Source organism: Equus asinus, chromosome 7 (assembly GCF_041296235.1).
Source record: "Equus asinus isolate D_3611 breed Donkey chromosome 7, EquAss-T2T_v2, whole genome shotgun sequence".
Taxonomy (NCBI): domain Eukaryota; kingdom Metazoa; phylum Chordata; class Mammalia; order Perissodactyla; family Equidae; genus Equus; species Equus asinus.
Window position 1 is genome coordinate 66,143,817 of NC_091796.1, and position 24,331 is coordinate 66,168,147.

At 45.3% G+C, this 24,331-nt stretch overlaps 2 protein-coding genes across 5 annotated transcripts in view; one reads left to right on the forward strand and one right to left on the reverse strand.

Annotated features, from left to right (window-relative positions):
* Window positions 1-1,118: 1,118 nt before the first annotated feature.
* On the forward strand, window positions 1,119-14,516 carry LGALS3 (galectin 3). Its single transcript, XM_044773627.2, has 6 exons — window positions 1,119-1,320; window positions 7,285-7,306; window positions 7,956-8,243; window positions 10,104-10,192; window positions 12,724-12,889; window positions 14,209-14,516. Exons 2-6 carry the CDS (start codon window positions 7,289-7,291, stop codon window positions 14,362-14,364), a joined length of 717 nt encoding a protein of 238 aa, XP_044629562.1. The 5' UTR covers window positions 1,119-1,320; window positions 7,285-7,288; the 3' UTR covers window positions 14,365-14,516.
* Window positions 14,517-17,501: 2,985 nt separating this feature from the next.
* Window positions 17,502-24,331, reverse strand: part of DLGAP5 (DLG associated protein 5) — a 28,116-nt gene continuing 21,286 nt past the window's right edge. For 2 of the 4 annotated variants that reach the window (XM_070513664.1, XM_014864687.3), the window contains exons 13-15: window positions 21,746-21,965; window positions 19,804-19,850; window positions 17,502-17,878 (exon numbers count right to left, since the gene is read on the reverse strand). In XM_070513664.1, the coding sequence (XP_070369765.1) occupies window positions 17,738-17,878; window positions 19,804-19,850; window positions 21,746-21,965 (408 nt within the window). In that variant the 3' untranslated portion in view covers window positions 17,502-17,737. Of the gene's footprint in view, window positions 17,879-19,803; window positions 19,854-21,745; window positions 21,966-24,331 lie in introns of all 4 variants that reach the window. The other 2 variants (XM_014864688.3, XM_014864686.3) reach the window with 1 other exon arrangement.

The window sequence follows — 24,331 nt, forward strand, 5'->3', positions numbered from 1 at the left end:
TTGTGCTTTGGTGTCATATCCAGAAAATCATTGCCAAGACCAACGCGAGGGAGCTTTATCCCTACGTTTTCTTCTAGGAGTTTTAGGTTTTCAGGTCTTACAATTAAGTCTTTAATTCATTTTGAGTTAATTTTTGTGAGTGGATATATTTTTTAAAATCCATCTTGGACACCTTTAACCATTTCACTCAGCTATTACCCAGCTAAATGATACCAAATAAATACGACCTCTTTTGCAAGCATCGCTCTTTGTTGTAACAACCTTTCTTAGAACTGTAGCTTTGTCCTGTTCCTGCCTTGACCAGACGTACTTTCGTATTTAACTGTTCCTTCCTTCATCAGGACCCTCCGCAATCTTTGAGAAAACAGATAGTCGGACTTTCTAGGAAGAAATTCATTATTTCGCTTCTTCATTCGTGAAACAAATATTTACTGAGAACCTAGTAGGCAGCAAACCCTGCGTAGACGATGAGGATGCAGTGGGGAGCAAACAGCAAAACAGCTCAGGGCTCTCCGGCTGAGAGGTGTGCACCTGCGTCTCAGTTCAGAAGCGGAAGGAATGCGAGGCTAAGAACAGGGGAGCATCTCACCCAGCATCTCAGAAACTCCACAGGGCACTGTGCGCTTCTTGGGAAGCCTTCGATGCTGAGAGACGGTTTAGGTAAAGTAAACACAGAAAGGAGGGAGCGCCTGCAATTCCAGCAGAAAATCAGTAAGCACGGGTAAAGCAACAAGCAAAACTCCCTAAAGAAGCGCGCAATAGGGGCCCGCCTGGTGGTGTTAAGTGCGTACGTTCCGCTTTGGCAGCCTGAGGTTCGCCTGGTCCGATCCCGGGTGCAGACATGGCACTGCTTGGCAAACCATACTGTGGTAGGCATCCCACATATAAAGTAGAAGAAGATGGGCACGACTGTTAGCTCAGGGCCAGCATTCCTCAGAAAAAAAGAGGACGATTGGCAGCAGTTAACTCAGGGCTAATCTTCCTCAAAAAAAAAAAAGAAGCGCGCACTAAACCCTCCGCAGACTCTCGCGTCTCAGCCCAAGAAGTCGCCAGGGCAACCTGGAGAGAGGGCGGAGAGCGCGGCCACATCCCAGGCGCGGGCGGCGGCCGGGCGGGGCCGCCCACCAGGGGTGCCCCGCTCCCGGGCCAGGCCGGCGCCCGGCTGTCGGGCGGGGAGAGGTCGGGGTGCAGGCGGCGGCCCCGCCCCGGGAGAGGCGGGCAGGGCGGGGGTATTAGAGGCGCGGAGCCGCCGCCCAGTCCTGCACTGAGCGCGTCGCAGGAGCCACCCGGAGCGAGCGAGCCAGCGAGTGCCGGCGCGGGGTGAGGGGCTCGGGGCCGGGCCCGGGGACGGGGTTGAGACGGGATGGGTCGGAACGGGGACGGGCCGGGCCGGGGCCGGGGACTGGCCTGCGGGCGGCTCCCACCGGGCAGGGCGAGGCGCCCGGGCGCGGCTCGGAGCGCGGCCTTCTTTGGGGCGCGCGGCGGGCGCCTGGGATGGGGGTCTTGGCCTCCTGGGGTCGGGGCAGTGGGCGCCTTCTGGGCAGGGCTCCAGAGCCTTTCATCCCCCGAGAGAGGATTCTGAGACCCAGGGAGAGTCAGCGACGCCTTACGGAGTCTCCGGTTCCTCGTCGGCTGCGGGGCTGCGGCCGCGGCACCGGGCCCTCTGCGACCCCGGGAGGCCGTGTCCGGCGGCGGGTGGGCGCTCTCATCCGACCCAGCGGCCGCTCCAGCTGGGTGTTAGGAGCCGGGCCCCCTTCCCCAGGACACGGGGGTACTGCCAAGGACTCTATCGGGCGGCTCCTGCGACCCGTGACCTGGCTGCCCGGCCCCTTGATCTTGCTGTGGGGCGCGAGTGAGGTCTTCTCCCAAGCCCGGCAGCGTCAGGGGCTGCAGCCGCTCTTTGGATGTTGATCCCACGGAAGATGGTGCTGCCCCAAGGCCTGAGTGGGCATGTGCCCGGCCCGGCAAAGACCGCAGACCCCGAAGTTTTGCAAATCAGTGATTCATCCCTGCCCCAATTGGCTAATTGGGTTTGAGGCTCTCAGATCTGAGCTGAGATGTGGGGTGGGGACGGAGTGTTGATCGCAGTGTGCAGAGCCCTAGCGCGGGCGGTGGGAGGGGAGAGTTTAAACGTGTGCTCCAGGATTTGCTCTGAATTATCAGTTGCTCAAATGGAGCAAGACAGTGAGTGCGCCCCGAGGGGCCGCAGCTCAGGGCCTGGCGTCGGGGCGCGCGGGGGCGGCTGTGGCGCAGGCTTCAGGCCGGCTCCTTCGAGTCTGCGATTCCTGTTCCAGACACTGTGTAGTAATATTTGTAAGGTGGCTCCGGGGAGCTGGGCTGCTCGACAGTGAGGGCGCTGGACCTCAGGGACCCAGTCTGTTTCTAGGGTTCTGCGAAAGGAACGCAGACAGGCTCAGTTAATTCTGAAGAAAAGGATAGCAGTAAAAATTGACTGCTTGGGCACAGAGCATGAGAGAGAATTTTCACCAACTTCAAAATTCTGACTCACTTGCCTGAAGTTTATGACGTTTATCTTTTGTACTAGGAAATTGTGTTTCCATTTAAGTTAAAATTTAATAGGAATCATTTTTTCCACGACAGTCGCCTCTTCAGACATTGACCCCGAATCCCTGGGGTGGAGTCTACTCCTTGGGTGGGCGTGCCTCCTCTTTGATCCTGGGGAGGCTGGAGCTGCCTCCTGCATCCCTAACGTTTGGGGGTTAGAGTTAAAATCAGCGCTTACTCCATATTCTGGGGAGAAGTTTGATGATGGTCCTTGAATGTTTCGAGCTTAGAAGTAGGATGTCTCCCCGGGTTCCATAACTAGTAGAAGGGGGAGCGCTGGCTGACGGGTTGACCCCAGAGCTGGTTAGTTCAGTGCGAGAGGCAGTCTCCCTCTGCGGAGGGGTCCTCGATGATATTCGCTATGCCGCAGATATACCTAAGTGCTTCATAAAGACTTTTCTCTTATTGCTAATGAGGTCAAAAGGCCAATGTTGGTCTCAGGTATAATTTACGTACCTGTTTCCCCAGAACCCTCATCAGCCAGACTCTGTCTTAACTGCCGCAGAGACCTGTATTCATATAGTGTAACTGGAGAGTCTCACGCTGACCTTAACGCCAACTGTTTTGTCAACTCAACGTCCCTGAGACTCCTGGGAACTGATCTGAAACACAGCCTCTCTTCCTGTGTTGGTTCGGGACACAGGCTCCTGCTGAGGATCACTCAGTAACAGTGTGGTGCGTGAGCTGGCTCTTCTCGGGAGATGTGGACGAGTGAGCCTGCCAGGCTGTGCTTGCTGTCTGCTTCCAATCTGCCGCTGACTAAGTGTCATGTGTTCTCTCCTGACTGATGTTCTGCTTTTCCATAGGGAAAAAAAATCAGTAACTGAGAGGCACAAAGTAACTTTACCTTCCTTGATGCTGAGGAACTGAGAAAGAAATCCTAGTACAGGACCCGTTTCCTTTATCCCAGCTCAGCATTACTGAATTTGGCTTTGGGAACCGGACTTTCCTCAAGCCCCACTCTGTGTTCAGCAGGGCCAGGAAGCAGACGGCCTCTCCCGTGTCCTTGGGAGAGGAGTGTGGGCAGAGCCGGGGCGGGGGGGGGGGTTCTGAGGAAGTACCTTCTGGATCTGCTTCTCCTACAGCTTCTATAAAGGTCAGGGCCCTTTGTGAGCAGAAATTTCAGAAGTGCTCTGGGAACCTGGAGAACTGGATTAATGGCTGGGTGGGTCTAGAGTAGCACAGTGCAGTGGGTAGCCACTCTATTAACGGGAGAAGCTGCAACTAACAGCCAATTAAAATGGTCAGTATTCTGACTCATTTGAATTCATATTCCAAAGTGCCACTCAACTACTTCCTGCAGGTTTTTCCAGATGTGCAAACCCAGGTGGTAGTTCCTCTATTTTTGTTTGTCTTTGATGCAATATTTCTTTTCTGGCTCTTCAGAGTTCTCTGATTCTGGAAACGGGTGGACAGAGTTCACATATCTAGAATGTCTGAAGGGGGGAGATTTTTCACATTTGATTCTCTCTCCATAAACTACTCATCTAAAAGAAAGAAAGAAATTTTCCAGGGAAGCAAGGCAGCTGTTTATCCAAATAGATTTGTTTTTAAGTTCTAAGGTTACTAACCTTGATTTCAAAAGAGCATTGGTGATAACTCTTTTCAAAAAAGAGATCTGATGGTTGGGAGTTAACCTAATCAAAACAATGCATACCCAATTTTTGGAAAAATACACTTTATTGGTTTAAATGTGGTTATAATTAGTAAAGGGACTGTGCAAAATGACTTCCTTGTCTTCAGTATCACTGCACACTGAATGAGTCATCCAGCTAGTTTTCTGATGAAAACATGATTTCTTTTAAAATTTATTTACAATTTCATATGTCATGTAGTTCTGGATGAATAAGCCAGAGAATCAATTTCTAAATGAGGTAATTAACACTTTCAAAGAATTTTACTTTAGAATTTCAAAGTGTGAGGTTTTATATTGGTGTACAATGAGCCTGAAGTAGGATGCTTGGACCCTGGTCCTTGGCCAGCCAGTGACCAGTGACTTTGGGCCACCACATTAGCCTCCTGAGTCCCCGCTTCCCACCTCTGCAGTGGGAACGGTAACTCTCCCCCGTCAGTCTCATAAGATTATCAGAGTCAAAACAGGCGTGTGAAAGTGCTCTGTAGACTGAAAAGCCCCACGCACGTGGCTGTTCTTGTTCTAAGGGCCTCGGCTAATGTGTCACAACACAGTCCAAACTGTCCTCTGAGGTGCTGTCTCAAAAACAGTGGAAATAAAGGCAGATCTGCTTTGTTTCTCAAATTGTTTTGTTCGGGTTGGAAAATAAACTGAAGAAAGTTGAGCAGAGACTTTGAAAAGAATGTGTTCAATTTTGGAAATGCTGTCTTTAGGTGAATTTCTGGGTGTAATCAGCTTTTAAACACATCTTAGTTTCATTTGAGTTATGGTAATAGGACGCTTTATGAGGCGAATGGTGTAGATTTCCTAGTTTTAGCAGTTGGAACTGTGTGTGTGTGTGTTGCACTGGCCTGCGTGTGTGCATTTATGCAGGGATGCACATCAGCCTAGGCCAGTGGTTCTCACCAGGCAGGATTGTGTCCCCTCCCGCCTCCCCCAGGGATATTTGGCCATGTCTTAAGACATTTTGGATTGTCTCTGTTGAGGCGGGGCTGGTGTGCTACTGGCCCCTTCTGTACTGAAGCCAGGGATGCTGCTAGACATCCTGTAACGCACCGGACAGCCCTCACAACAAAGTGTCCGACCTGAGACGTCAGTGGTGCTGAGGCTGGGAATCAGCCCCTACACAATGGGGATATTTAAAAGAAGTCAAAACACTTATCAAGTTATTGCTGGGTCTCTGGTGCGCTGCCCAGGACTGGAAGAAGAGTTTGTATAATCAAAGGAACCAAACTCTCTTCAGTTCACGTTCAGTTCAAGATTGTTTCCTACTGGGGTCTAAAATGAGTGAGGCTTTTATTTTCCTAAGACATATCCTTCCTTTTCTCTTCCGTAATGACTCTTCTCTCAAGTTCCTCTTGTGTCAGCAGCACAGTTTTGCGGGCAGTGTCAGCCCTGTGGGGGAGGGAGCACAAGCAGCGGAACACCCAATGTTTGCTTTAAGAGGTCAGATGCTATAGGAAACACAGTGAATATAAGCCTGTAAGTGTCACCATGACTTCCCGGTCAAATCGCCAGCAGTTTCCTACCTGGGAAGATGGGCATGGTCGTAACCTAACTGCTTCCAAGTATGTTTCAGAATGACCAAGTTGAAAAAGAGATGTGCAAAAAAATTAGTGCAAAGTAATATTTAACTATGATATAAATAACAGCAGAGTAGGATAAAATATCTGGTGTGTGAAATTGAAGCACACATTAAATCCTAGGAGGAGCTCTGCCTGTTTGAGTTGTTATAAAAAATTCTAATATTTTACATTTTTAGAACCTATCAAGTAGTTCCTATTTATTGGATCCCTTGGGAAAATGTCATTTCTTAAAATAATTGAGTCAATTTCACAAGTGACTAACTCAAGGAAAAAGAGCTTCTGATTGTTTAAGGTCTAGGGAATTTTGGCCATAGCACCGTTGATTGTGAGCTGAGAAGACTCCCCCAGGCCTCAGGAGTCCAAAGCTGCCCTGGTCCCCTCACTGCTGGAGTGTCTGCCGCGGGAGCAGGTGTGAAACATCGTGTGTGCCGCTGGGGACCTGGCACCTGGGGAGCAGCAGGAGTGATGTCTCAAGGCCACCCCATGAGGCAGCTTTGGGCAAGGCCAACCCTTTTGGTAGCATCCTACCCAAAAGTATTTTCCTCCACATTGCTTGACTTTTTTTTTTAACGTTAGTTTGTTATACTGCCAGAGATTTCACTTGGAATAGCAAGTCTCATTAAAAAAAAAAAAAAGCAAGCCTCTTATACCCGCCTTTCTTCTTCATTGCTCCGGATCCCCATCTCAGCTCTCCTCAGAGGCTTAGCTCAGACAGCGCTTCCCTCTTAGAGGTAATCGGTCTGGTTGTGACTTTCCACGCCATGCAGTCGAACTCACAGCATCAATTACTGGTGATCCTAGGGGCTTTTGGGCCCTTGGACCATGCAGATTTTGACCTGTCCATCCTCACACGCAGACAGAAGCCCACACAGTGCCTGGCCCAGAGCAGGTGTAAATGTGTGCCAATGAGGGAAGAAATAGTCGGCCGCAACTACTTGCAGGGGGCATGTCTTTCAAGTCTCAGCAGGAAGAGACCAACTCTGCCTTCCTCCTAAGACCCAGACAAGGGTGTGGATCGGCTGGCGAGACTGGGAGGGGAGGGGAGCTCTAGCAACACACGGAGCCTTCATAAGAGGTGGTGGAGAAAGAGACAGGCAGGCGGGCGACGGAGGACCAAAGATAAAAGCAGGACTGTGTCCATTTGTTCCTTTGGGATGAGGCAGAACATTTTCTTCCTTATTCTTCTCCCTGCTCCGTTGTCTGGCCTGTTACTCCCGATAGTCACACAGGCTCGTGTGATTAGAGGTCAAAGTTATGAGTTATGAGTTAAAGGGCTTGGTGATCCAGCTGGAGTGCGTCGCCGCCCTTCCAGGAGACATTTCTGTGGTTCTACACTATTGGTTTAGGCGTGTTCATGGAATGGACTTGCTTGGGTTAGAAGAATGCCTGTAGATTGACTAGAACTGCACAATGAACTAATCGTGATGTTAAATTTGTATGGAACCCGGTGAAATCTTTTAGGATCATATGATAACCTATCTTTTTTTTTCCTCCTCTCAGGAAAATGTCAGACGGTTTTTCGGTAAGTGTTTGATGTCTGTTTTCCTAGGTAATACACATTCCACACAGGTTGAGGTTTATTTTTTTTTTTTTTACCGCCAGGCTCTCCCTTCTAACTCTCCCACTGCTGGCCTCCCGTGTCCAATGAGGGCTTGTTAGCTGGAGTTTTGTTTTTCTAGCCGCGGATTCGGGAAGAGAGCCAGTCAGAGGGAGGTCTGGGACTTACAATGGTAGTAACTCTGTCACTGTGAGGCCTGGGACAGAAGCCGGAGGATTCCGCCTGGAGGAGCTGAGAAATAAACTGGGCGATGGGAGCTGTGTGCAGTCTGAGCATCCTGATTTTTGTGATTGGTTTTCTCCTGCCTACAGAAAGTATGTGCTTTCGCGTAGAGGACAGCCACCTCCCGACTTTAGCAAATTACGAAAAGGCCACCCTCCGCGATATGAGATGATGGGAGGCAAGAGCCAAGTGACAAGCATGTGTAATCCCAAAGTCTAATCTTAATCTTAGGAACTCAAAACTATTCAATACGTGGAAAAAATGTTATGGATACAAATTTCATATCTTGACCATATCCCTCTACTTCTTAGATCGCATATTTCTGTTTTCCTGAAAATTCTGTTTTTGTGAACGTTTTTCATCCTGTAATGGTTTATGTCTTTCTTTCCAGCTTAAAGATGCCTTATCTGGGTCTGGAAACCCAAACCCTCAAGGATGGCCTGGTCCCTGGGGAAACCAGCCTGCTGGGGCAGGGGGCTACCCAGGGTCCGCCTATCCCGGCGCCTACCCTGGACAGGCACACCCTGGCGCCTACCCTGGCTCAACCCCTGCTTATCCTGGACCAAATGCATCAGGAGGCTACCCTAGTGGGCCTGGTGCCTACCCATCTCCTGGACAGCCAGGTGCTCCTGGAGCCTACCCTGCTGCCGGGCCCTATGGCGTCCCTGCTGGACCACTGGTAAGATGGAGTTAGTCACTTCATATACTTGATTGTGATCAGGACAAAGCTAATGAAGAATGCAGCAAATGTCTGGAGTGGTCGTGCCATCACTTTGCAGTGCTCTGGCTGGGGGCTGGCTCTGGGCACTCACCTGCAAAGGGCTTCAGGGAGACCTGAAGCTTCTAACTCACAGCTCAGAGCCACTTTCTCAAGGACCTGCATGGTGTACGTCCATCCAGTAGAAAAAGTAGTTGTTTGTATTGAGTTTATTATGTGTACTGTTAGTATAAAGAGAAGTTAATCCATCTTTTAAAGACATCTGTAAAGCAGCTTTAATATAAATCAAGTTAAATCATAGTAATGGGGGAAGTTTTGGCTATTATTATTAATAAACCCTGAGTACATAACATGTACCAGCAGCATGCTTCTACACGGATGACCTCAGGGAACCCACGACTACCCTATAAGATGCTGCTGGTATCCCCATTTTCCACTGTGGGAATGGAGCAGTCCGGAGTTCTGGAACTTGCTCAGAGGCATGGAGGGAACATGCGGGGGAACCAAGGTGATCTGGTTTTGACAACTGTTCTAAAGATTATTTTGCAATCTAAGGATTGAATTTTCATTTACATTAAAACACACTTTAGCAAATGAATTCAAAGTGTAAAACCTAACTCTGTGAGGCTCCAGACATGTCTCAAACACAGATCCTTCCCTTTCAGATGTCTAGGCTAGTTTGGAGGTAGATACAGACGTGAGGAAAGAGCTCCATCGCAGTGTGGGTCAGACCCTTTCAGGCCTGTGGAGAAGATGGCGCAGGCAGCGTGTTAGAGGACAGTGCAGAAAAAGCGTTGGAGGCATGGGTGCCATTGAGCAGGGCCTAGGCCACAGGTTAGTCGGGTGCAGAGGAGGACATGGAGGCTGTGGAAAGGAAGATGCAGACGTGGGCAAGCTTGCAGGAAGAACCCCAGGATGTAGTGGTGAAGTCTCAGGAGTCAGAGACGACTCTGGCTTTTCAATGCTGGACATCTAGAGCACCAGCCAAGGGTCTGTCCAAACTGGGAACTCAGGAAGGGGACCTGAAGGGGGAGGGGCAGGGGAGACGATTCCAGTTCATACCTGTTGGATTTGCGGCACCAGAAGCAAATCCAGACAGGAGGAAGTACAGGACTGGTGCAGATCAGGGCTAGAGAAAAGACTTGGGGGATAGTTGAACCCAGGGGGAAAATTATAAAGGGAAAGAGAAGAGGCCAGAGAGAGAGCCCTGGGAATATTCACAGCACCTTGAACATAGATGGCCAATACATATTTGCAGAATGACGTAGGGAGTGTATGAGCTGGGAAGTGTTCATTTCACAAATATCGGATGTCTGCCACATTCAAAGCACTCTGCTGGGGCCGTGTGATTAGAACACATGAGAACTCAGAAGCCCCAGAGTGTGACACAATGCCCGCCCTCAGGGAGCAGAATAACCACCAAGAAGGGTGTTATGTGAAAGGAGTCTTAAGAGCAGCACAAAAAAGGTAATGTTGACTGCGAGGTCTAGCTTAAGCCTTTCTGAAAAATAGTCTAAGCGCATGAGTTATAGCTAGGGATGTCCTGGTAAGGAGAGACCCCGTGCTCCAAAAGGGAATATGTTCTGCCCTTGGCACCAAATAACTCATGGCTTTACTCTCGATTACTCGTTGTGCATGTAGGGAGCCTTATATCTTCAGGCCCTGGGCAAGGTGGCCCGAGAGTCTGGAAAGATGGCTTCCCTTAGGGTTATGTGACAGTCACACATATTAATAGTGATTGAACTTTAGCAACATCTTTTTCTTTCTTTCCCCAAGAAAACATGACTCTTTATTGATACATATACATTTTTTTATTCCCAGACTGTGCCTTATGACCTGCCTTTGCCTGGAGGAGTCACGCCTCGCATGCTGATAACAATTCTGGGCACAGTGAAGCCCAATGCAAACAGGTGAACAGCAAGATTAGCAAGTCTGACATATTGGTTGATTGGTTTAGAATTTTAAAAACTACACATTTAGAATCTTGGCTATACCACAGTACTGGATTATCCCATAAATCAATATGTATTCCCAATAGGGGGACAATGTTTCCCTCACTGAGTCTTAAACCAGAAGAATCAAGAATAAAACAGAGTCCCACTTTCTGAGGACAAAGAGGAAGAGCAGGAAACCCATTCTGTTGGTGTTTCCTGGCAGTGAAAGCCTTAGAGGTCAAGGAAACGTAGAGCTTTTGTAATGTGATGCCTGGCCGTCCCTCCACCTCTGAGCCATATATTGTCTAAAAAACCAAGCATGCACTTTATGTCTACATGCCCGTCAAAAACAAGGTGCGAAAACAAAAAGACCCCACTGGACATTGTTCGAGTTGGTCGGAGCGCTTGAATGTGATGCCACTCTGTCCTGATGTGCGTCCAAATCTCCCCGCAGTTGTGCAGGTCACAGTGCAGTCTCGGACCTTGCGAGCTCAGCTGCCATTTCTATCTTCATAGTGGTGGCAACAGCAGGGTCACAGATTCCTATGGTGTCAGCCTGGTCTACAGATGATAAGGGGCAGGATGGGGAACCCCAGCCTTCTGAGTAGACACTGTTTACTTAAAAGATTTGAACAGATTCTACAAGTTACAAGACTTCCGCAAAATAAATCAACCTTTGCCATCGGAACTGGTTTGACTGAGGTGAGCTAGGATGGGGTAAGATTGGAGCTAACAGGTAAATCCACGCTGATTCCTGGCTGCCCTGGGATGCCTGGCCCTGGTTATCACCACTGGTTATACCTACGTGTAAAACAAGAAGGCTAAGGATATCCTGAAGCCGTCCAGTACGCCCATCCCTGAGGTCAGTGGTGCCACTAAAGCTACTGCAGCCATTAATTCATCTGTGTTTCTGGGTCTTATGGACAGTACACAAAAGGCACAAAGTCAAGCTATGTACACAGGTTTATTCAATAATCTGCAAACAGACTCCATGAGTGTCTGTCACCTTGTTCCTGGTGAATCAAAGGGAGCCACCTCCTCTGTTAGCAGGAGATAGACTCAGCTCTGATCTGATCGTTTTACTTCCAAATGGCCCACTCACTCCAACCTCCAGCCAGCTTCCTCTGGTTCTGCGTGAAGGTCACCACCCTAAGCCAACTGTTACTTCTGAAAGCACAGTTCTTCCCTGCACAATAAAGCTTGCCTCACAGCAAACTATGAAACGTATATCCTCTGCCTCTGTCCTTGTCCATCTTTCCTCCCAACATAAGGTAGGACCCTGCACACCTTACCCTGTGCATACAGCACTCACAATTTGTTAATACCTGCTCTCCTCCCTGTACAACCCCTCTCATGCAGAACCACACTGATTATATATATCTTTGCTTTATTTAGGGTTATTGCACTGGAAACTTTAGCTCCAGTAACACTAGAGATGCAGACTGACACTGTGGCCGGTCAAAACTAATTTTGGTTGAAATGGTTAAGTGGTCTAAACTGAAAAAGTTATTGCTTGGTCCTGCAAATTCTGTGTGAGGAATTATGTGGAAAAAAAAGAATGCTGAAGGCGGTAGAGATGACAGTATCTTCCTTTTCACTGCAGAGGAAATATAGCCATCAGATATTCAGTCAAATACACATTCTATTGCCATTTGGCTATCTTGGTCTTTTCCCTGTGAATTTAATCATTGGAAGATACAGTGTGGTGTATGTGTCCATTACTGGGTGAATCAAAACATACAGAGAATCATTGTTAAAAGGTCTAGAGTGCAGACGTTGCTTTAAAGCCAGAGCACCTGCTGATTCTGATGTCAGTGCTCTATGGGGTTCGCTGAGACACTGAGGGAAAGAGTTAGTGCTTCGACAGCCAGGACTTGTGTTTGCCTTGACATCCAAGTACAGGAACTGGGGTCAAAAAGCCAAGCAGCACTTTCATTAGTTCACATCATGGAATGTTTACCACATTTATTGTCAGGACTTTACAACTTAGCATCGGAATACTGAACTTTAACGACATTATCTCGTTCTTGCCGTTTTAGGACTTGGCTTTTGGTTAACTCTGAGGAAGCCAGGTATTTGAAAGCTCTTATTTGTGTGACTGGTTTGCCTTAATAGGTATTAAAAGCAACCTGGCAGGGCAGAAAGGAGGTAACCGTTATTCTCTGCAAAGTAAAGCATAAAGTGCCCTCTGAGTGGCCCTAAACCTCTGTGAGAAAACCTTGAGGAGCTTTCATGGGTAGAGGCAGTAAAGAGGGAATGACAGCTGACTAGAATGATGTGACCAAGACAACGAGGCAAAAAACTCAGCACGTTGTCTTGCTTCCTTTCAGATGCTACCATATGACATCCAGTCCTTGGCCTAGTGTACTGTCCAGTGTGCTTTCTGTTTAGAAAATTTTCCTGTATTTTATACAATGATTTGCTCTTTAGAAAATTGCATGTTCTTCACTTGGTACAAACGCACAGCTTGAATCATTTTACTAACTCTGGTCTTTGGTTTAAAACAGGTTTGCTTTAAATTTCAACAGAGGGCATGATGTTGCCTTCCACTTTAACCCGCGCTTCAACGAGAACAACAGGAGAGTCATTGTTTGCAATACAAAGCAGGATAATGTCTGGGGAAGGGAAGAAAGACAGGCGGTTTTCCCATTTGAAAGTGGTAAACCATTCAAAGTAAGTTATTGCTACTATGAGATATTGAAAATGTCTGTTGCTCATGGGACTCGCTCTAAACCACAATGCACTTGAAATGAATTTTCACCAGCTCTCCTGAGACACCTAACTAGGACATCTCCTCCCCATCCCAGGGGACCAGGCGTTGCAGGCTGGAACAGGGCCAGGAGCGGCTGTCGTGCTTGCGGCCACCACTCTGAGTTTAAGCTCTTCTGGAAATGAGAAAAATATCATCCTTAAAAAAAAGGCAGAAAGTCTTTGCGGTGCAGTTGGACTGAGACTCGCTTCCTTAAATCAACATAGTTGGCACGGCAATCAAAACTAAAATTTTTTTTAATTCTAAAATTAATACATGGTTGTTTTATGAAAAAAAATTTATAGATTTTTAAATTAACTGAAAAGTCCTCCATCCTTCATCCCATCCCCCATCCTCACAAAAGTTGCAGCTTGCTGAATATCTTTCCAGTATCGTCTACGACACACAGCACACTTTTTGTTTTTAAGTGCTGCTTCAATAAATATTTCCTAGGTCCTCCCTGTTGGGCCATGGCTGGCTGTAGAGTGGGCAGCAAACAGCTCGACTGTAAGCTCCTCGAGGGCAGGGAGAGGAGGGACCCTATTCTACATCTGGTGGACATCTTTTCCTCTTGAACATTGTTACCCAATGGTATATCATTGTTGAGATATGTGATAATTCAACCAGTACCCTATTGATGAAAATTTGGAGCATGGAAAATTCCAAACAAGTAAAACCTGGGAAGGTTTATTTATTTATTTTACTGAAATACTGTAATAACTATTCTTATAAATCTTTGCTCCCGAGAAGAACAATTTTATTCAAAGAATAGACATGTTTAAAATTTAGAGAAGATATTGCCAAAGTGCTGAAGGATGTGAGAATTAACACATCCACTAGCTCCTGGAAGAGAATGTTTTTTCGTACTCTTGCCAAAACTGGTTATTACAGAGCTTCATAACGTTTGCCACTTTATCAGGGGTTTCCTACTTTAGTGTTTATTTTTCACTTTTACGTGTTTTAGACCATAAAAAACTTAAGTTTTTATGTAAGCTTTATGTTTTCATTAATCTTTTCCTTTATGGCTTCAACTGTATATTTTTTTCTAACAAATTTATCATTTTATTTTATGTAAATCTTTGAATAATCTAGAGTTTATTTTTGCTGTAAAGTTAACTCTTTCTGCACTTTAATCAGTTCCACAAATGATCGTAAAGATGAAAGGTTGGGCATCCTGAGCTCAGGCAGTCTGGTTTTGAAATTAACGGGCATTTCTAACAGTTCTGCGTATGTGCCATTTCAGATACAAGTGCTGGTTGAAGCTGACCACTTCAAGGTTGCGGTCAATGATGCTCACTTGTTGCAGTACAATCATCGGATGAGAAATCTCAGAGAAATCAACACACTGGGCATTTCTGGTGACATAAATCTCACCAGTGCTTCGCACACTATGATATAATCTTAAAGGGGCAGATGCTTTTTAAAAAAAGGAAATTGAATGTAAACTTTACACATTTAAAGGGTTCATGTTGACTAGGAGTGAAAAGTTTTACCTTTATTCATTGATGTCCTTCTTGTAAATCATCCATTGAATAAATACTCTAAGAGTTACCTGTCTTCATGTGTCATTTAATTGGGACAGTTTATTCTCGATAATGCAGAATGGGAAAAGAAATATGTAGCAATATTAATACTGTGTTGGAGTCTCCCAAAGCTTTCTATATTTGCTAAAATATTTTTTAAGACAGGAAACAGGAGTAAATATTACCCCTAAATTAACCTCTCTCTTCTTGGGTTTCATAAAAACCAGGAGATGCTACGAGGAAATCATTCTCCTGTTTTCTTACTTAAGGAAATAAAATATATTCAGGAAATGAGAAAAGCAGAGAGTTTACCCGTAGATGACCCTTGACCCATAGGCAATTACTGGTAGCATTCTATTTCTTTTGACTCCTTTTAAATCCCATTTTATGTCTCTAAACTAGACTTCACTGCTTTCAAATCAGCATTGGATACTGATATGAGACTCTCTCTCCATAGGTTTTCTTGGTTTTTATGAAATCTCTAAATTTGTAGAAGGAAAAATAGTCATTTCTTAATTAAGCGTATATCAGCTTCAAAAATTTAATCGTTCCCATTGTCAACATTCTTAACTTTGCCTTTCTGCCCTTCCTTACTCCCAGCAAGCCCAAAGAATAGTGAAATTTCAAAACTAGGTTGTGGTCACACCATTTTATAGAAGACCGAAATATTATCGTATCTGTTATTGTCTCTACAGTACCATCTTCTCAAATCCTTTAAGCTGCTCATTGTCACAGGTTGGGTTCCCTGGGAAGCAAAGAGATCAGAATGCAAGAGGTTTATGAGGGAGCACTCTTGTGATCAACTGCTGTAGGGGCGAGAAGGGACAGGATTTGGCAGAGGAGGACATGGGGCGTGGATGCCTCAGCCCACCCTGCAGGGGAGCTGAAGCTGGGATGATCCTTTAGAGTAGTCAAGAGGGGGACAGGTCCTTGTAGCCAAACTCCAGTCACCGAGTACAGGCCACCTGGGAAACAGGGCGGAAACGTGGGTGAAGGGTCTGTCTTCACCTGAGGCCCTTCTCACAGGGGATGATAGCTGTGGGCTGTCTGCGCTTCTGATGACTGGAGGAGTGGGTTCTTTAGTCCGTCAGAGGGATCGGGCAGCACATCACAGCACATTTTAAAAACTACATAAATCCCTTAACCTAACATCTGGTCTTGACCGCCCTTCTCCTATGGTTAAATGGAAGAACATAAGCTTTGGAGAAAAGAGGGAACTATGTTTACGCAAAATAACTCCTCTGAGCCTCGATTCTTTTGTCTATAAAATGGGCAGTATAGTACATCTTTTGTAGGTTTACTGTGATCGCTAAATATTGTTTGCAAAGGGGTCGTCATGTAGTAGGTCTTCAATAAATGGAAATGCCCTTTTCTTTCATTTGGTCTTTAAAGAGTTTTCTCAGGCCTCATGATTCTAGAGTCCAATAGCCCAGGAACACTCTTTCTAGTTGTAGGAGACACTGATGGCTGCCTTCCCATTTATTCCCCGTTTCCCATCCCCTACTGACTCCTATTGATCTGAAGATGGGCAGGTGGCATCACTTGGCCCAACCAGACCAAAGGGAAAGACACAGCTTTGATTACCACCCACAACCATCTTATGACCCCGAAAGGACCCAGCCTTGGAGAAGCCGACACCAAGGGTGACCGAGTGAACTACGAACTGAATGTGGACCTTGGTGCTATCACTGAGCTGTTGATAGTAAAGTGCCTGGAATCATCCTGATGACTTATTGTTAAGCCAGTTTGAGTTCACTTTACTGCTACTTAACAGCCAAAAGTTTTCTGAACGATTCAGTAGTAGATCTTATTAAACCTACCACAGAGAAAAATCGTGTTTACAGACTCTGTCTCATTCTCATCTACTTTATCCTCGAGGGCAAATATTATTTTATGTTGCATATTGTTACTTTGCACTCACCTCTTTTACACGTTCCTGGCTCTGCACCCTTAGTAAACCCTAGCTTCTATATATATTTCTTTGTTCTGCTTAAATTATTCATTGACAGACTTAATGAATAAAAGCTACCTTAATCTCTGGTAAGACTAGGCATTCTGGGAACATTCCTGACACAGCCTCCCAACTGCTCACATGGACTTGGTAATAAACATCGTCTCCCCCACAAGCCGAACACACCTTCCTCTGACAACAGAAGTGGATGCATTTTCTTTTCTTGTTTGCAAACCCCTAATCTCGAGGGATTATCCATCAAGTTCCTGCTTGTTTGGTCAACACCTCCAACCCTCAACCCATTTGCTGACAGAAACAAGTGGACCCAGGTCTGGTCACAGCTTTAGCTACTCCGAGTCTTCTTGGTGCTCCGTTATTCTGACGGTCCTGCCTTCTACAATCTCATAGGTGAGAGTCTTATAAAAGAACATTTCAAACCCATTGTGATTGATATAATTCTCCTCAAAGGAAGAAGGCATTTCCTTCAAAGGCTGTCAGTTATGTCAAAGGAAAAAGGAAAAAGGCAAAACTTTAATGGGCACCTCTAATAATTTGACCATTTGAAACAGCAGCATGTAAACTGAGTTCAGAATCCAGAAAGCTCATCTAAAGAAACGCAGTACACCTGGAAAATGCAGCCTGCAAAGCTGCTCAACACCAACAAATTTAAGACTTCAAACTAAGAATAGCGTATGAAAGGATGTAAATATTTCTGTCAAAGTTTAACATGTTTTGATTAAACTGAAGAATGTTCATAAGCTGTAAGTATACTTAGCTTTAAGCTTAACTTTTTTTTTTTTTTGAGGGAGATTAGCCCTGAGCTAATATCTGCCGCCAATCCTCCTCTTTTTGTTGAGGAAGCCTGGCCCTGAGCTAACATCTGTGCCCATCTTCCTCTACTTTATATGTGGGATGCCCACCACAGCATGGCGTGCCAAGCGGTGCCATGTCTGCACCCGGGATCCGAACCAGCGAACCCCGGGCCGCCGAAGCAGAGCACGAGAACTTAACCACTGCGCCACTGGGCCAGCCCCTAGGCTTAAACATTTTAAACAAGAGAGGCTAGGCACAGTGCATTTTTTATTCTGCATAAAGTACAAAATATCCCCACTTCCCTTGAGAAACAGTATCATATCTAAAACACACTTTGGTGAACACTGAATATTAAGACATTACACGACATTATATAAGTGAATTAAATAGAAGTGAACACAAATCCATATTCTTTAACTTTTCAATATTTGAAGAATACACTACAGCATGGAGGATATGAAGAGAAATGTTTTGCTTTTTCTAATTCATAGTTCTTCTGGTTGATTTCCACTAGGAGGCGTGCGAGGTGAAAAGGCAATTAAGTCCCCACCAAAGGAAGCGGGTCTGGCGTGCTCCTGTCGTCTCCTCTCCACCTGCGTGAAGGGTTCGCTGCACCCCGGGCGTGGCTAGAGAACAAAGTCAGAGAAGTCACTAAAGTAACGCTCGAGTTTCACCAACTTAGTCTGCAACATTGCAAGCTAATAGTGGATTAATTAATAACATAAATAACATTTTGTACATAATAAAATTATTAACATAATGATTATGCTACTTTCCAGCAGATATAATTTTAAAACTATAGCTTTTTTCATTGAAAAGGCGATTAGCATGTAAATGGACTCAGCAGCACATGCAGGATGAATAAAACTGAGGCCACATCTTAAGCCTCTTCTGTAGAGTCCACAAATCCTAACCCACAGAGCCGCACTCAATACGCCGTTTACTAGTGGGATCCTGTGGGATCCTTTCCTCTGTTCCCCCTCAAGCCCCGGTTCAGGCTCAAATGATGCCATGGAGCAAGTCATAATGTGGGTCTGAAATGGACCAGGGGACCAACAAGAGTATATCAAAAAATCAAAATTCTAATATATACAGAAGTAGAAAAGAATTCACAGGGAGAGTAAATTATTAGGTACTAAAATTTATCAGCAAGATAATGTATAGATAACTGTGAAGTACTTGTAATCATATTACTAATATATGAAAAACAGAATACTATGATTCATTAGCTTCAGGATTTACTTATAAGATCATATATTATCAGAACCTATCATTCTGAGTTCAGATCTAGGAATAAGAAGAAGTCAGGTTTCTGTAAATGGGCCTTATGCTGAAGTGCCTGACCCTCCGGTCTCAGCCTGCGATTAAAAGCAGCTGGAACCAAGAAGGACCAGAGTGTGGGTCACAGTAACACACTTCCTTCTGCCCCGGAGACACCCAGACACACCAAGAAGGCATCTTTGAGAGCCAATGAAAGCCAAGATAACAGAGGTCCTGAAGGAGCTGGTGGCTTCAGGAAGCCAAGCATTGGCCAGGCTTCATGAGGTTAACAACAGTTGCTGCTGTTTGATCCTATACTTGCCGTAATGAATTGTTTATATCCGGAAATCAAAGATCAGCAAACCAAGGCCATTCCCTGAGCCATTTTAGCGATTGCCCTGGAAAATTTCAAGGTAAGGCTGTACACCAGAGTTGTCAGCCGGGCTACACATTAAAATCACCTGGCGAAGGTCTACCCCAGGTCGCTGAGCTAGAACCACGTGGAAGAGCAGAAAACCAGGGCAGCAAACCCGCAGTGGGCAAGAGAGCACTGCTGCATCGAGCCTGTGCCAGTGGCCCTGAACACGAGCCAGATGCTCTGGTGGAGACGGGCCCAGGGTGGGAAATGGAGCCCTGAAGTTACAACATGCTTTAGGAACATAACATTCATATCACTCTCCTCATAAGACATTAAACGTGTGCAACTGTGCCTGGACATGAGGCAACACGGGAGTGATGAGAGTGTCTACAGGAAGCCCGCCCAGAGGGCTAATGCTGGAGCTGGAGTTAGAGGCAAGAGGTCACCAAAAGTAAAGGCTGGGGGCTTCCAAATAAAATAAAACATAAATAGAGTAATCTAAGCAAATGACAATGAAAACAGCCAATGACAAATGAAGCTAGGCTAGACATCGTGTCCCCAAGCGCATGCTTCAGATGGACGGAAACCTTGCCTTACACTTTCCTGCATCACTTAGAAACACCTGCATAACCCGGGCCACATGTTAGATATTCAAGTACTCAACCGACTCATCACAGCACATTTGACATATAAGTCACATAAGGAAATACACCTTCAGAGTGTAATACTAAAACATACTATATTTTAAAGTATGTAAACATGAAATTTTGTTCCCATTTTGATAAAAATGAATAACAAATAGATTTCAGAGTAAAAAAACAATAACAAGATGCAAATTTTAAGCTGTACTTCAATTAAAAACTGAGTAACATTCACTTTACAAAACAAATCTAGAATATAAAGAAACTTTTCAGATTAAGTTGGGAAACTTACTGAATCAAGAAGATGGCATTCAGTCATGAGATTTTTATTATCAAATACTGCTGAAAAAAAAAGAAGAATTTTTAATTTTTTAAAGAATATTCTCTGGGGCCGCCCAGTGGTTGGGTTTGCGTGCTCCGCTTAGGCAGCCCAGGGTTTCACCAGTTCAGATCCTGGGTGCGGACATGGCACCGCTCATCAGGCCACGCTGAGGCGGCGTCCCACATGGCACAGCTGGAAGGACCTACAACTAGAATATGCAACTATGTACTGGGGGGCTTTGGGGAGAAGAAGAAGGAAAAATAAAAAATTAAAAAAAAAAAAGAGGAATATTCTTACAGCCAAGGGTTGTTAGAAATGGACAAAGCTTTGAAAGATACGAAAAGTTCCATATATCAAATGCTAAGACAAAAATGTAGGTCATCTTATGGTACAACTTTTTTTTTTTGAGGAAGATCAGTGCTGAGCTAACATCTGCTGCCAATCCTCCTCTTTTTGCTGAGGAAGACTGACCCTGAGCTAACATCCGTGCCCATCTTCCTCTACTTTATACGTGGGACGCCTGCCACAGCATGGCTTGACAAGCGGTGCGTAGGTCTGCACCCAGGACTTGAACTGGCAAACCCTGGGCCGCCGAAGCAGAACATGCGAACTTAACTGCTGCACCACCAGACGGCCCCCATAACATTTTTCAAACGTAGTTAAATGTCTTAGTAAAAGTTTCATCCTTAATTTCAGTATAAAGAGTCTCCTACAAACAAATCTCATGCTTGTAATATTAAAGGTACCGAAAAGATGCTCAATGAGGAACACAGCTGGAGAACATGAAATGTCTGGCCAAGGTGATGTTTATTTTGCCTTAGGCCCCAGCCAGAAGAGCACCACAGAGCAGCAACAGAAGAGAGGCAGCAAAACTATCACGCACCACATTATAACAAAAACACAAGAGCCCTTTCCTAACACATGACAATCGCAACAAAGTAGGTAGGAGGAGTCATTAGGGAAGAAAAATTGGTCATTTTGAAGAAAGGTTTGAGGATGTCCTTTTCAACGGAGGAGAACTAAAAAAACTTCAGGGAATTTCTCTAATTCTGAGTCTTCACAAACAATAAAGGATCCCCAATAGTTAGGTCTAATGTAAAATGCTACTTATATCCAACATGGATTAGTATCTGCTGTTGATTTTTTTTTTTTTTGGTGAGGAAGATTGCCACTGAGCCAACCTCTGTGGCAATCGTCCTCCATTTGGTATATGGGATGCTGCTACAGCATGGCTTGATGAACAGTGTGTAGGTCTGTGCCCAGGATTCAAACCGGCAAACCCTGGGCCACCGAAGCATAGTGCACAAGCCCGGCCACTATGCCACCAGGAAGGCCCAGCCCCTGTTGTTGATTTTTAATAGGTCTTACTTCATCTGGGGTCTACCTTAGGTGGTTTCATTGGAATATTTTGAAATTAGCACATTTACTGTGTTTCAAGAAGATCTGGGCAAAAGTTTTGATACAAATGAAAATAAAACCAAACCCACCTTCCATAAGCATCATTTTTAAGCACAGCCAGAGAAGTGTGATGTTTTGGTGCCTAAGCTTCCTTTGCTGCTGAAATTCTCATCCAGCCTGGCACCAACCTGAAGAAAATCACCTCACTCCTCATGCTCATCATCTCCCTTCCCTCTTGGGACCTGTGACCTTCCTCCCAGGACCGTGGGGTTAGGGGCTAATAACAGAAGTGAAGTCACTCAGGAAACACAGAAATGCAACTCCAGGAGATATGTCACTTCAGGTAATCTAATCCCATCCATCAAACGAAATCTGCAAGTGTTTAGGGGTGAGGATGTGGTCTATTTTCCGGAAACAACAGACAGCTTATATCGCTTCCTGTGAAAACTTTTTCACCTCCTGTACAAGCTCCCATCCAACCCAAATACTTAGTAGTCTCAGCAGAAAAACTAACCTGAGAACGATTTAACGGGACTTTCAATTCTAAAAAATCCAGCGTCAAACACTATTTGATCAACTTCCTTCGGCACCGCAGAGCCCGCGGCCCCAGCCTGCTCTCCCCGCTGCATCCTCTCTCTCACCGCCTTCTTCACAGCAGCAAGGCGACTTCTGGCTGCAATTCTCCCAGCATCGTCCTGTTTTGGTTTACTTGCTATACCCGAAACAACTTTTTTCTATAAAGAGAAATTATGACATTTACTAAAGCGACTCATTATCATTTTATAAGAAAAGTAAATAAAGCATACCTAAAATATTTCACACATTCGTCTCATACTTATCAAGTTCCTAGTATGTGCTAAACATGCTGGGGTCAAAGGTAAAGGACAAAGTTCCTGCCCTCAGGGAGTTCGTGCTTCACAGTGAAGAGTTAGGCAGATAAAGATAAATGGCATGCTGGAGAGAAATCAGAGGGTTGTAAGAGCATACGGGAATAACACCCAAACATCCTTCAGAGGCACCAAGAAAGGCTTACAGGAAGCAGCACCCAAGCTGAAATCACAGCTAGCCAGGCTAAGAGACGGGGTGAGGGAAGGGCCCCGAGAGAGAACAGCATGTTTACTAAACCAGAAGTGAAGGAAAGCCTAAAGCAAGAGAGGAGCCCCAGCTGGATCATAACGTCGCTGGCACGTAAGGAGCTGCATTACACAGAGGACAAAGGAACAGCGACTCCTGAGGAGTGTTCATCAGGAGATTAACATCATTGGACCTGTGTTTTAGAAAGGTCACTCTGGCTACAGCCTGGAGAAGGGACTGGAGGGTTACAGCCAATTAGGGAGGACACTACTGCAGTGGTGCTGGGAAAAGACGAAGGTGGTTAAACTGAGGAAAAAGTGGGAAAAGCGAAGAGCTATTTAACAGGTAGAGTGGAGAGGACTTAGCATACTGGATGTGTGGGGTGGGGATGGAGAAATAGAGAAAGCAAAGAAACAAAGGAGATGCCCAGGCTTCTATCTTGGACACCTGGTGGGATGGTAATGCCATTCTCTGAGACAGGGGCACACCAGGGTGTGTGGAGACGGTTTCAGTTGGGGATATATTGATTTTAAGGTATACTGAGTCAGGATATACAGACCTAGAGCTTAGCAAAAAGTGTGGTTTGAAATACAGATTTGGGAATCTTCACAGGGTAGGTAAGATTGCACAGGAAGAATACGGAAGGAGAGAGGAGAGTTGAGGTAGGAAGTCTGAACATCACAAAAAATTGAAGGGATAAATGGAAAACAGAAACTTGCAAATAAGACTAAAGAATAGGCACAGAGGGGCTAGCCCTGTGGCTGAGTGGTTAAGTTAGTGCGCTCTGATTTGGTGGCCTGGGGTTCACTGATTTGGACCCTGGGTGCATGCCTACACACCGCTGATCAAGCCATGCTGAGGCAACATCCCACATAGAACTAGAATGACTTTCAACTAGGATATACAACTAGGATATACAACAGCCCCAAAGCTGGGGCTTTGGGAGAAAAAAAATAGGAAAAAAAAATTGGCAACAGATGTTAGCTCAGGGCCAATCTTCTTCAACAAAAAGAAAGAAAGAAAGAAAAAAAAAGCATGGGCACAGAGGTAGGAGGAAAATCAGCAGGAAGTAATTTCATGAAACAGCAAGTAGACTGTGTTTAATGCTGCAGAGGGGTTAGATTTTATAATTCTTAAGTGCCTAATAATTCCAGCAACAGGTGGATCAATAACCTTGGTGACAACTGTTCTAGGGGTATAGAGAGGGGTGAGGCTGAACTGCAGTGAGCTGGAGAGGTAACTGGGAATCCAAATAGTAAAGACAGTCTAGACAACTTCCTCAGGAGGCTTGGCCGGGGTTGGGGAGAAAGACAGCAACGGGGCACAGATAACTGGAGGGGCAAGCGGACACCATAGGGTTAGCTGTTGTTGAATGTAAACAAAGACAAGACCCTTCAACATGTCTAAAAACTCATGGAAAAGCGAGAACAAGGCTAACTGATGGAATGAGAGGTCAATGAATAAGAGGTCTGAGGGAATGGTTTCAAAGTACAGATAAAAGATTAGTTTGATTTTACTTGTTCAGTAATCTTAACGGTGGCCTATAAAATAAGGTAGGAGAGAGACACCTGGTGGTAAGGGGCAGAATTACAAGGCTCCAATAGAACCCCATAGTGGCACAGCCATATCAGTGTCACTGATGGTGTTCTGTTCCCAGGACTAAGCACCCGATAAGAAATGCCCACAGGAGGTCCAAATGTTCAAGCATCCTTCCTGTTTAATAGACTTGAAATTCATTCAGTCAATCTCGTCACTGTCCTCAGGGCCTTTGTCATTAGTAAGACATTACTAATGTCTTTCTAAGACATTACTTCATTAGTAAAATAAGGAGACTTCATTAGTAAAATAATCCTACAATAATCTTTTAATACTCTAACATCTTAAACTCCTAAGATAGGATTCAAAACAGAGTTTTTCTTCGGATTACATAGCATAATAAAGTACCAGATTAGAAACTTCATTTTACAACCACACGCATTTCTCTAAAATCTAAAAGAAAAAGTGGCAGTGCTCCAAGGTGGTTTGA

Bases quoted from the DNA above. Each gene is read 5' to 3' on its own strand.
- LGALS3 (XM_044773627.2), top strand. The intron at 10,193-12,723 runs GTGAACAGCAAG...GGTTTAAAACAG, and splicing joins GTGAAGCCCAATGCAAACAG to GTTTGCTTTAAATTTCAACA. The intron at 12,890-14,208 runs GTAAGTTATTGC...GTGCCATTTCAG, and splicing joins AAAGTGGTAAACCATTCAAA to ATACAAGTGCTGGTTGAAGC.